At 43.1% G+C, this 12,300-nt stretch overlaps 1 protein-coding gene across 2 annotated transcripts in view; it reads left to right on the plus strand.

Annotated features, from left to right (window-relative positions):
* The window catches only part of CAB39L (calcium binding protein 39 like), a 902,920-nt gene that overhangs the window by 840,272 nt on the left and 50,348 nt on the right, over nt 1-12,300 (plus strand). For both annotated transcript variants that reach the window (XM_086934975.1, XM_086934976.1), the window contains one exon: nt 5,650-5,793. In XM_086934975.1, coding sequence (XP_086791101.1) covers nt 5,650-5,793 — 144 coding nt within the window. The remainder of the gene's footprint in view (nt 1-5,649; nt 5,794-12,300) is intronic.

Consider the following 12,300-nt stretch of genomic DNA (forward strand, 5'->3'; position numbering starts at 1 on the left):
AAATGATGAAAGGACATATGATTATGCCAAAGTCAATAGGCTAATCCTAAGAATAGGCTGAAGATAGGGATCTATCCACTATACTAAGCTGGTAGTAGACTAAAGTCACTATCACTCGGAAATATGACAAAATATCCGGTCACTACACCGACCCACCCATCCTTTCCATACTGCAGAATTGTTTTTAAGTGTCAGGGATGTTCCCCTTCCGGGCCCTAGCTTCTTTTTAACACACAATGGTCAGCCAATTCATGGCTCCCTGCTTCTGGCGTGGAAAGTCGTAAAAAGTACTGACTTCAGTGTGCCGGAGTGGTGGTAATATTGACGACGTGGACGTCACGACACTGCCGACGTCACATGGAGTCGACCAATGCCTCCTACCAACGCGCAGGGATAATACTAGAGAAAATCTCCCGGATCCAGCCTGACGCCTGGAAGTTCAAAGGTAAGGAATCTGAGGCTAGATCATTTCTCTACCAGATAAGGCGTTACTGAAGGTAAATAACTTGTCCATTATGTTGCATCTGCAGGGCTTACACAATTGATATCTAGAAATGAAAAGATTTCAGGATATGACCAAAATCTTACTTTAATACCCAGATAATAAATTGGCTTGTATGTCTTCAAGGTGCATAAATGATTATTAAAGCGGTATTGTAACCCCGGTAGTTTTGTGGAAACCTATTGGTTACCGAAAAAATTATTTGGATTCCACAAGACTGCTGGCGTGGTCATGGTCCTTTGACAGCTTAGGATTTCATTAATATGAACAAATTTATTTTCAGACCTCCTTTTTTTCAAACAAAGAGGTCTTATTTTTGTTTTGGGATAATATATGTATGTGCTCTGCATATAAGCAGGGTGATTAAAAACAGGTTGTCAGGAATCTTTACAGAAATCATACCAATAAATACCTTCTCAACCATAATTTTGGAAGAAACATTAAATCCAGTAGGTGTCCAATCTTGCAAGTCAGATAGTCTGTAGCCAATTATTTTGTCAAAAAGTGTGTGTAGCCCTATTGTCGGTTATCTAATGAGATACTGAAATCACTGTCAAGCTACACTTCAGACACCATGGTGGCATGTAGGAAAGCTGTGTGTAAAATACGATGGAACTCATCAGGATTACAGATTTAGTCTAACAAAGCATAGCGATTGGGTAGAACAATAAGTGGTTTTCATTTGTTAAACCTAGGCAGAACAATGTTGTGTGGATCGTATCGCCCGATCTCGCTCCTCAACATTGATGCAAAGCTCTTTGCCAGTATCCTGGCGGCACGACTTAGCCCGTTGATGGACGGCGTAATAGACCCTGACCAGGCAGGCTTTATTACAACGCGGCAAGGGGGGGGATAACACTAAAAGGCTCCTACACCTCATGGATCTGGTTCACCGTTCCCGCACACAGGCCTTCTTCTTATCTATAGACACGGAGAAGGTATTTGACCGCGTAGACTGGAAGTTTGTGTTTGCGGTGTTAAAGGCATTTGGTCTAGGGGATAATTTTTGCGGTGAGTCGACTGCCTGTATGCGGCTCCGAAAGCGGCGGTGCGGGTGGATGGGTGCCGATCTGCCCTCTTCCCTATTACCAGAGGGATGCGGCAGGTGTGCCCCTTGTCCCCGTTGCTTTTTGCGCTCTATATGGAGCCTTTTGCTCAGCGGGTAAGGTCCAACGGGGGTATTGCGGGGATCCGGTTCGGCGCAGACACGCACAAAACTAGCTTGTATGCTGATGATGTGATCCTCTCGCTCACGCAGCCCCCCTCATTGCGGCACCTGTCAGCAGAGCTTCTCGAATTTGGCAAGGTAGTGGGGGTTTAACCCCTTCGCTGCGCATGACGAGCTCAGCTCGTAATGAGGCACAGTTGAGCTGTGCTCATGACGAGCTGAGCTCGTCATGAACAATGAGATATTCCATTATTCAGCACAGGAGGAAAATGCCTCTAGCAGCCAAGGTGTTAAAGTTAATTTCTCCAAATCGCAGATCCTTAATGTATCCGTCCCTGCCGCTGAGGTGCAGGATCTACAACAGTCGACCTTTCCCGTGTTTCCAGTCAAATTGATTTTGACCTGACTTTTATATCCCAGTAAAATATAGAACCAAAGTTGTCAAGCGCCCATTAACCACTATTTGGATAACAGCACCAGCTCACAAGATCCCATATCTGTGGACACGAATATTCTATGCTAAAAAAGGCTCCTTGGTCCCCAAGTTCCATACCATAGAGATTGTTTAAGCTTCCTTCATGGTTTGAGCCATTCACCATCTAATACCTTTCTACCAGTGTATCCGTGGCGCTTTCACCTACGGGACGATTGTGTTCCCTACATAGATTACAGCACAGCTTACAGCAGTGTTTTAATGACAACAGTCCTGAAGATGGTCTCGATAATTGTGTTGTAGAGAGACCGAAACGTCGACCTTCATCTTATCTCTACAGTGTTTGATTCACTTTGTCTCTTGAGATAGATGTTTTTTCTAGGTTTTGCTGTATTATTGATTATTTGCTACTAGGCTTTTCATATCAGCATCTCCTTACCTGCTTCTTTGATTTATTGCTGACTCAATGAACTTTTTGATAAAGCTCTTTTTTTGATACACCTTTGTGTTTTGTTGTTTATATGTCTATATGTTTTTATGTGTTGCATAAATTGATTGTGTGTATTTAACTACATGATTTATACATTAGGTTATTTAATTTTAGCCCAAAAGTCAATTGAATAACTGATCTCTTCTTTGAATCAAATCCCTTGAAGGCCTCTCTACCCTTTCACTTAACTACCCAAGCCCTCAAGGGTGTAACTGGGTTGCTCACTTTCTGTGAACCAGGATCTACAACAGGACATTGTTTATCTGTGGATACATTCCGATATTATGTACCTGGGAATCCGTCTTACCCCATCTATAGCAAAAACGGCTTCTCTTAATTACAAGCTGCTGGTGGATCAGACGGCCAAATCACTGTCAGATTGGACCCGTCTTAGTTTGTCCTGGTATGGTAGGCTAGCGGCAATTAAAATGACAGTGCTCCCCCGTATCCTGTATCTTTTTCAGATGCTCCCATTGACCCCTCCACCGGGTGCCCTGCGGAAGCTGCAGGGGCTCATTAATAAGTTTATATGGAGCAATCAGAAGCCACGGTTTGCCTTATCACTCGTCACGGCTCTTAAGTCCAGCGGTGGGATGGGTTTCCCCTTGCTGAAGGCATATTTTCAGGCGGCATGCTTGAGGTTTGCCCTTGAGTGGAATAGACCTCGGTCCAGTAAGCATTGGAATTTCATGGATCAAACGGTAGCAGGGTGTAATATTTGGCGCAAATTGTGGCTTCCCCATAAGCACAGGGCTTGGGGTCTTTACTCCTCACCGGTGACGTCACCAACACTGAAGGCTTTGGATCAATTGGCACGGCGCAAGGGTTGGACTACTTTCCCGTCCCCTATGACGCCTATTGTGGATAACCCGGATTTCCCCCCGGGATGTGCGTCCCCGACCTTCCAGTGCTGGAGGGAAGAGGGTTGTAAGAGATTGGGCTCCCTCTTTGACCTTGATGGCCTAATCCCGTTCCCCCGGCTTTGTAGGGACTACTTCTCTCTCTCGGAGTCCGATGCCTTTCCTTACTCGCAAGTGGCGCATTGGATTACTCAGCCTTCTCATGTTGCATCTATGTCCCGTCCTATGACGGCTATTGAAAAATGGATAGTCTGCAAGAAGGACGATCGCAAGCTTATATCTGACCTGTATGCAATGATTATGTCACGTCCCAAAGCTCCACGTATGAAAGCGCAGGTTCGCTCGGAGACGGAGCTGGGGCGCCCTCTGTCGCGTAAGGAATGGTAGCAGGTCTTCTATCGTGCTCACCACACCACTGCCAACGTATCAGGTACTGAGTCCGCCTACAAGGTGGTTGCTTATTGGTATTATACCCCAGCTCATATCAAAGCTTGGGATGGGACGAACTCGGACCTCTGTTGGAGGGGGTGTGGCTCCCCTGGCACTTTGATGCATCTTCTGTGGCACTGGCCGAAGCTAGAGCGATATTGGAAGATGATCCTTGATGATTTAGACGAGGCTTTTCAGATCACATTCCCTTGCGCTCCTGAGCATGCACTTTTAGGGCTTCCACATGTCAAATCGTTTCCTTTGCGCTCGCTGGGGTGTAGACAAATTGCACTAGCCATGCTTGCAGCGCGCCTGGTCATTCTTGCGTGATAGGGTTCCCCAGACACACCTGACCCGAGGGACTGGATTAGAAGACTGTGGCATCTTTTAGCTATGGATGGAAAGGGAGCGGAATATGCGGAACTGTGGGGCCCATTCCTGCATCTTCTATCTAGGGACTTGAGGGAGGTCACCTGCCCAAAGTACTTACAAATCTTTCAACTTATTCCGCTGGAGCCTTGGGGACCTGCTAAGGTGGTTTTAGAGGCGCTGAGGAGGGGCCTAGGGGTGGTAGAGAGTATGAAGAGGAAGGAGAGACTGATGCGGAGGAGGGCGGGTGGTTTGGGGGTGGGGGGAAGGGGAGTTTCTTTTGTCTTTGTTCCTTTTTTGTACTCAAAAGCGGTAGCTTTGTACTTGCATTGGCTGCTTATTATGGCATAACATCTTCCCTCGCGGGGTCGCCCTCCGGGGTGTCGGCCGGAACGCTGGGTCTATTGCTTCTGGACTGCGCTCTGCCGGCCAGCGGATGTAGGCAGCTGAGCTGTGTTCTGAGTTGTTGTGCTGCGCAATAAAAATTATTGATTCTAAAAATAGCTTGCATGACACATAAGGCCTTACACCACAAATACACTCACAGAAATTGACAATCTCTGGTGGCTCAAGGTCCTCTCGGGGTGCAGATAACCTACTACTGAAACCTCAAAGATTCAATAAAAAAAAATAATATAAACGATCCTTCTCTGGGATGGCGCCTAGGATTTAGAATACTCTTCCCCCTGAAACCAGACTGAATTCTTCTACCCTATCTTTCAAAAAGGAAGGAAAAGCGATTCTCATGGCAAAATTTACTTGACCACTCTACCCTGCCCTGAACCTTTTCCAACCAAGAAGAGCCTGTTTTGTTCTTCGACGACTTTTCTGTGTTTTTGTACTATGATCCCATGCTTCGGTACTCTACGACTTTTCGTGTGTATTCTTATATTTATCCCATACTTGTTCTTTCCCCCACATTACTGCATTAATAATGTGTCATGTTATTCATTATGTATAATCAGCTTTATCATTGTAAAGAGCTCTGATATCCGCAAGGATCTTGTTTGCACTCTATAAAACTTTCAAAATAAAATAAATACAATTGTAACTGAACAACCCTCATTTGTTTGCGGATACTATATTGCTTAGAAAGAGACAAAGTGCACACTACAGCTTTGAGAGAGGACCTGTGCTATCCACGAATGACTTCATAGCCTCTTCACTGCTAGATGCACCTAATTCCACAGTTGAAAAGTGACGGTGAAATAGTTTTTTGGAGTGGCACTCTGAAGAAACTAAAGTGAGTGTGATAAGGAATAGTAGGCATAAAATCTTGAGTGCTCATGGATTCAGTTCCACCATGTGTTGCTATTTCTTAGAGAAAAGGAGGCTGTAAAGGTATTTAAAATAATCGACTTCCTCTGGTAATTTGACCTCTTTTATCTTGCCCCTCAGCTGCTTGGTGAGTTGATTCTGGACAGGCATAACTTTTCTGTTATGACAAAGTACATCAGCAAACCAGAAAACCTGAAGCTTATGATGAATCTGCTCAGAGATAAAAGCCCTAACATACAGTTTGAAGCATTTCACGTATTTAAGGTAAGGCTGTTGAGTGTTGTTGTGTATACCATTTTGTCAACAGTCAGAAAAAGATTTTGCGAAGTAGCTACCATTAGTTATAGGAAGGAGTGAGTGAGAGGTGTTACAGTATGAGTGCCCCGATGTATCTTTTCTAAGGCACTTCATCTAATTGCGAAAAGCAAGGTTTTAAAAAGTTAATTTCCTGTATCTGATTGTCAGAATGGCAATATTGTGATTAGCTAACTAAGACTTCTAGGTGCATGATAATAAATTGAAAGCTTGGCAGGTAGCCAGGTAATTAGCCAAGTAAAGTTTAACTTAATAGACAGATTTGGTGATTTTTTCTTTTATTGGGAAACATTGAAGGGGGGACGTTAGTGCTGATGTTACCATCATTCTGGACCCTTAGCAATTTTGAAAGTTATTTATTTGTCCTGTGTGTGTTCTAATTTAACAATCCAGATATCATATAACAAATGCAAAATCTAATCAGATTACTTGGAAGAGATGGACCTTAATGGTTGAAATTTGCAGCAGCATTATATCAGCAATAATGTAAGACATGCTTCTGAAAAATGATGGTGCATCCAATGACTCAGCCAATCTATTGGGAAAGGAGAAATGATTACAGGCACAACAAGAAGTGTTGCACTTTTCCAGGTCACCCCTATATGTTTTGTCTTCACCCCTCCGGTTTTTTTAATTAGTTTTTGTTGGCATTAGGACTTTGTGCACTTTAACACTGATAACCAGTGTTACGTGCTTGCTCCCTCTCTCTCTTCAAAACATGGGACACCTGGCTTACACCTTATTAGCATATTTAATTTACTTATAAGTCCCTAGTATATGATACTACATGTATCCAGGACCTGTAAATTAAATGCAACTAATGAACCGGCAGCACTGTGCCACCCACTTAAGTAGCACTTCAAAATGTCTCAGATCTGCCATGGCCGCCTGTGCTGTACTTTTAAACTGCCAATGCAACCTGGAAAAGTAAAAATGTTGGCAAGCCTAAACCTTCCTTTTAATGCATACATGTCATCCCTAAGGTAGGCCATAAAACACCCATAGGGCGGGGGGGGGGGTGTATTGAAAAACTAGGACTTGTGTTTTTAACTTTTTCATGTCCTAGTAGTGAAAAACTCCTTAAGTCGTTTTCACTACTGAAAGGTGTGTGACTCTCCCATAGGATAAAATTGGGTTGCCTTATTACATTTAGTAAGTGCAAACTTTTGACTGGGAACAGGTAGAATTGCCATGCTTAAACTCAAATGAATTGGGATTTTAAATCCTCTTTAATGGTAAAGTCTGATTTTAAGTTACAATTCTGAAAATGCCACTTTTAGAAAGTTGTCATTTTCTTGCATTAACCATGTTTGTGCCTCTTCCAGTGTCCGGGGTCACAGAACTGAGAATGGCTCCGCTGTTGGAGTTTTTGTATGCCTGCCAAACAGTGAAACAAAGGGGACTGGATGTAGGCAGGATGGACCATACTGCCTGGTTTGCTGGGGGCTGAGCTGTTCCCTGCCCAACTTGCATTTTAAAGGGCTGCTTCCAGCACAGAAAGAAACCTGACACTATTCTTCTTCTTGGACCCTTGGCAGGAGACAGGAAGAACTATCCAGAACCAGAAGTTGGGGTAGCCAGGTTATCTCCCAGGGGTGGTTCCCTTTTATGGGTGTTAGTGCTCCGCACCCCTTAATTTTTTCCAACAAAGTTAGAATTCCTTTCCTTGTATATTTTTTAATGTGATTAAAAAGCAAATAAAGCAACAAACACACATGGCTGCCTGATGATTACAGTCACTTTGTGTTCCCTGTGAATACTGTTGGGCTTTGTTATATGTAATGACAAGTAACAACCCCAGGCAAACCAAAATTCCAAAGTGCAATGAAAACCAGCAAATTAAAAATGACACTTTACTAAAAAACGATTTTTATAAAAAATCATCAGAGTTTTTAATAATTTTCTTAATACAAATTACACAAAAAATGCATATATTTTCTAAAAAACCATATACATAATTATTAAAACAGACATGAACATAAAATTTAACAAGCATTTGCAATGCAATAGGTCTCGCATTAGGAAAGTTTGAGCTATTGGTATTGTAAATGAAAAATTTGTTATTTATGTGTTGGTTTTGAAAATAGCAAAATGAATAGCTTTGTCATTTACAATGCCAATAGTTATAACTTTTGCAAATGTGACACCTATAGCATTTGTAATGCAATATGTGTTGTATTTACCTGACTTAGATGTATTGATATTACAATTAACAATGGCTTTTAATTTTTTTAAATAATTAATACTTAAATAAAAGTTTTTGTAATTTATAATGGCAATAGCTTAAACCTTTGTAATTAACTTTTGTGAAGATTATGTTCAGTGTATTTTATTGTGACAAATCCAAGAACAGAAGTGAAATATTAACATATTTTTGTGAGATTTGTAATAAAGCTTGAAACATTGAGAGAACATATTTGAACCAGTTGTTGTTGAATGGTTGCACAGATTGATGCTGTGGTGGTGCTGAGTGATGCTATGGCATTCAGTGATGCTGTGGTAGCGCATAGTGATGTTGTGGTGCCCCTGAGTGATGTTGTGGTGCCCCTGAGTAATGCTGTGGTGGTGCTGAGTGATGCTGTGGTGGTGCGATAGATAGAGTGAGGGCGATAGATAGAGTGAGGGCGATAGAGTGAGGGCGATAGATAGATAGAGTGAGAGCGATAGATAGATAGGGTGAGGGCAATTGATAGATAGAGTGAGGGCGATAGAGTGAGGGCGATAGAGTGAGGGCGATAGGTAGATAGATAGAGAGAGTGAGGGCGATAGAGTGAGTGAGGGTGATAGAGAGATAGATAGAGTGAGGGGGATCGATATATAGATAGATAGAGTGATGGCGACAGATAGAGTGAGTGTGATAGAGTGAGTGTGATAGTGAGGGCGATAGATAGATAGATAAAGTGAGGGCAATAGATAGAGTGAGGGTGATCGATATATAGATAGAGTGATGGCGATAGATAGAGTGAGTGCAATAGATAGAGTGAGGGCGATAGATAGAGTGAGGGCGATCGATATATAGATAGATATAGTGATGGTGATAGATAGAGTGAGTGCGATAGATAGGTAGAGTGAGTGTGATAGATAGTGAGTGTGATAGATAGCTAGAGTGAGTGCGATAGATAGTGAGTGCGATAGATAGAGTGAGTGAGGGCAATAGATAGATAGATAGATAGACGGCGATAGATAGAGGGCAATAGATTGATAGAGGGCGATAGATAGATAGATAGATAGATAGATAGATAGATAGATAGATAGATAGATAGATAGATAGATAGATAGAGGGCGATAGAGTGAGGGCGATAGATAGATAGAGGGAGATAGATAGATAGAGTGAGGGCTGAATTGCTTTCAGCCTAATATCGCACTTTCAACCTAATATTTAAAGGGCAGTGCAGTTGCTAAGTTTAGCGTTGGTATTGGCCTTCCTCAAAAATAAAGAATACTGACTCTGCAAGGTACCAGACGAAGAGAACAGCTTGGAAAGGGTTACAAAAGGAATAAATGAAGGAGTCTTTAGAGTTCCGCGTTGGGAAAGAGAAACATATTTGTCACATTGGTAAAAAAAAGTGGAGCTCGCTTTTGTACATTTTTTATTACAGATGCAAATATATATATATGTGGCTCGCTAACTTGTATGTTTATTCCAGTAGTAAATATATAGAGCCCGCTTATTTACATTTTTACGCGACTGAGTTTAATTTGCGCATTTTTATTTCCCCAGTTTTCTACTTAAATACATTCTGAGCGTTTAAGAGCGCTCAGGGACACATGACTAACAACTGTCTCGGGGCTCCATGTGAAGTAATGAGATGCGGCTCTGGGAACACGAACACAAAGCCATGGGTCTACTTTGAAGTTATTTTTTTTTTGTACATATGAAGCACACGACTTTAAGAACACCTGTAAAGCCCGCGTTTTCTAGACAGCAGAATCAGTTCCTCAATTGCATTGCCGAGGTCTGAATCACATTTTTATTAAGTGATAAGGGAGTTAGCGGAAGTCATACCAGGGTTAATCTCGAACCAAAAAACACCTATATATGTTATGGCCACATCCATTAAAATCACACATACTAAACAAAAAATTTCCCCATGTATACTAAAACAAATGTGTTCTTGTAGAATGTAACTAATGCTAATAAAAAGCGCGCTCATACCTGCGGTTGTAATTAAATTAAGAGAAAGTGCAAAAACACACACTCACACGGGTAGAAATCTAACATATTACAGTGCGGGTCTATAATAAACCATGGCTAGCAATTTAATAAGCGGGCACTGTTCGTTAGTTAGCTCCGTATATGCCATACCCATTTACCTCACACATAAATGTATAGCGCTGCCTAATTATTTAAACATAATTCCAGTTTGTGGCCCAATAAATATGCTATCCAAGTTACTTTCCATGCCAAGCACAAGGATCAACCCCTTTGTGTCATTGCTGAGCTTCAAATCGCATTTATGCAGAATAAGAAGGGAGTTGGTGGCAGACAGTGACACAAATCCAGACCTGTCAATCTCTTTGCGCGTAGCTTTGGATGTGCTTTCATTTTCGAAGAGTGTCACACGGAGTAGCGCTGCGTATTAATAATAATGTCGAGCACTTTGCTACTTAGATGGTAACAGCGCAGCCTCTTTAATCCTTAGAAATTAGCATTACCTACATTGGTGACATTTAAAGGGGCATGCTAGTCTATCAAGATGTGTCCATGTGTGAAACCTGGGGCTATTGCGTCAAATAAAATAGCAAAATTAGCGAGAATAGCAACAGCGATTGTTCTATATAAAAAAAGGCACTGAGAATACTGGATGTTCCATTTCACTAACAGTTGAGGGAAACCCACAGGCGAACGGCCGCTGGTTAGCTGAGTACATTAAAACTATACATTTTGCACCATTTAGCTGTCGCATATTGCATCATTATAGCTCCGCCAAGCTTTGCCAGGACTTAAGGCAATGGTGTCCCGTACTACATATAGATTCCATTGTGTGATTTGTGTTAGGCAGACGTTGGTAAGATTGTACAACAACAACAAAAATACTTATAAGGTCCCACAAGCGAGACCATGGCCTTTTACTTTAACTTGGTCTCGTTTTTGTGCCTATTTCGGTCGTTTTTTTTTTCTTTTACAAATTAAGCACTGCATCTACCACTTCGTGTGGTGGCATGTGGGGGAGAGAAGGTGAGCTAATTTATGGCATTGACTCAGGGTGTGGGTTAGCATGGAGTTTGTGCTTTAGAGACCTTGGCTGTCAAGATTTCACCCCTATCTGCCTATCCCTTGGGGTGTAAGAAGGGGATAGGGGATAATTTCAGTCTTTGGCAAAATCTCTTTACATTTATAAGACTGTGAGGTCTGCACCTTTACATCAAGCCATCACTAAGCTGTGGTGTGAGAGGAGACTGAGTTCCTAATTAATTCCATGGCTGACATGCTGCAGACACGGGACAGGGAGACACAAGGGGGGGGGGGGGGCAGTTGGATGGGCATACAGGGGTAAAGAGATGGAGAACAAGAAGGATAGACGCGAGGGGGCAGCGAGTCAAGATGGTGAGGGGAAGCGTGCAGGAGGTAAGAAGTGCAACGTAAACGGGGGTAGGAGAAACTGGAAGGAATAATGATAGAGATAGGTAGAGGAGAAAGAGGCAGAAAACGGGGAGAGGTGGTCATGGCGAGATAGGGAGAGCCGAAGGCGGGAGAGAGAGAGAGAGAGAGAGAAGGGTGAATGAGGAAATGCATCACTTGGTACGAGGGGTAGAGGAGCTCAGACAGAAGGGTGTGAGGGAATAGAGAGAGTGAAGGGAAAAAGAGGAATCGGGGAGGAAATGTGGGAGGAGGGGAGAGGTTACCTCACTGTCTGATCAGAAATCCCTCCTTCCTGCTAGAGGCTGTCAGAGCTGAATGCACAATCAGTGAACGGAGACCTGCAGAGGGGAGCGTGGGAGACTGCGGGGGCAAGCAGGAGGCTGCGGAGGGGAGCGCCGGGGCGGCACATGTAGTGTGAGTGATGTGCGTACATGCCTGTTCGGACTGCCATGCAAAAAGTGTGTGTGTAAGCAGCAGTGTCTCATTCCTATGTAGTAATGCTTCTAACAAGAAAAGGGCGCTGTGAAAAAACCTGCAACTAGCGGAGGAGTTCGTGAGCCATACACTCTGGGGGGCATGCAGCCATGTGACGCAAGCCGGAGCAACTTGGCAGAGCAACAAACGAAAAAGGGAAACAAACTCTTGGCATTGCTGTGGGGAGGCCGTGGGCAGCAACAGCAGGGGTAAATAATTAGGGGGGGAGGAGAAATGCGAGACACAGCCTGGCGGCCGTGAAGAGTGTGAAGCAGGGGGCGGGGGACTGGATGCCTTTGAAGTGAAGCTCTCTGAGGCAGGCAGCTCGGGAGGAAATGGTAATAAAAAGCGCGTTCATGAGCACATGCACTCGATGTAATCTGCAATGGTCTTTATTA

Source organism: Lissotriton vulgaris, chromosome 8, assembly GCF_964263255.1.
Source record: "Lissotriton vulgaris chromosome 8, aLisVul1.2, whole genome shotgun sequence".
NCBI classification, from domain to species: domain Eukaryota; kingdom Metazoa; phylum Chordata; class Amphibia; order Caudata; family Salamandridae; genus Lissotriton; species Lissotriton vulgaris.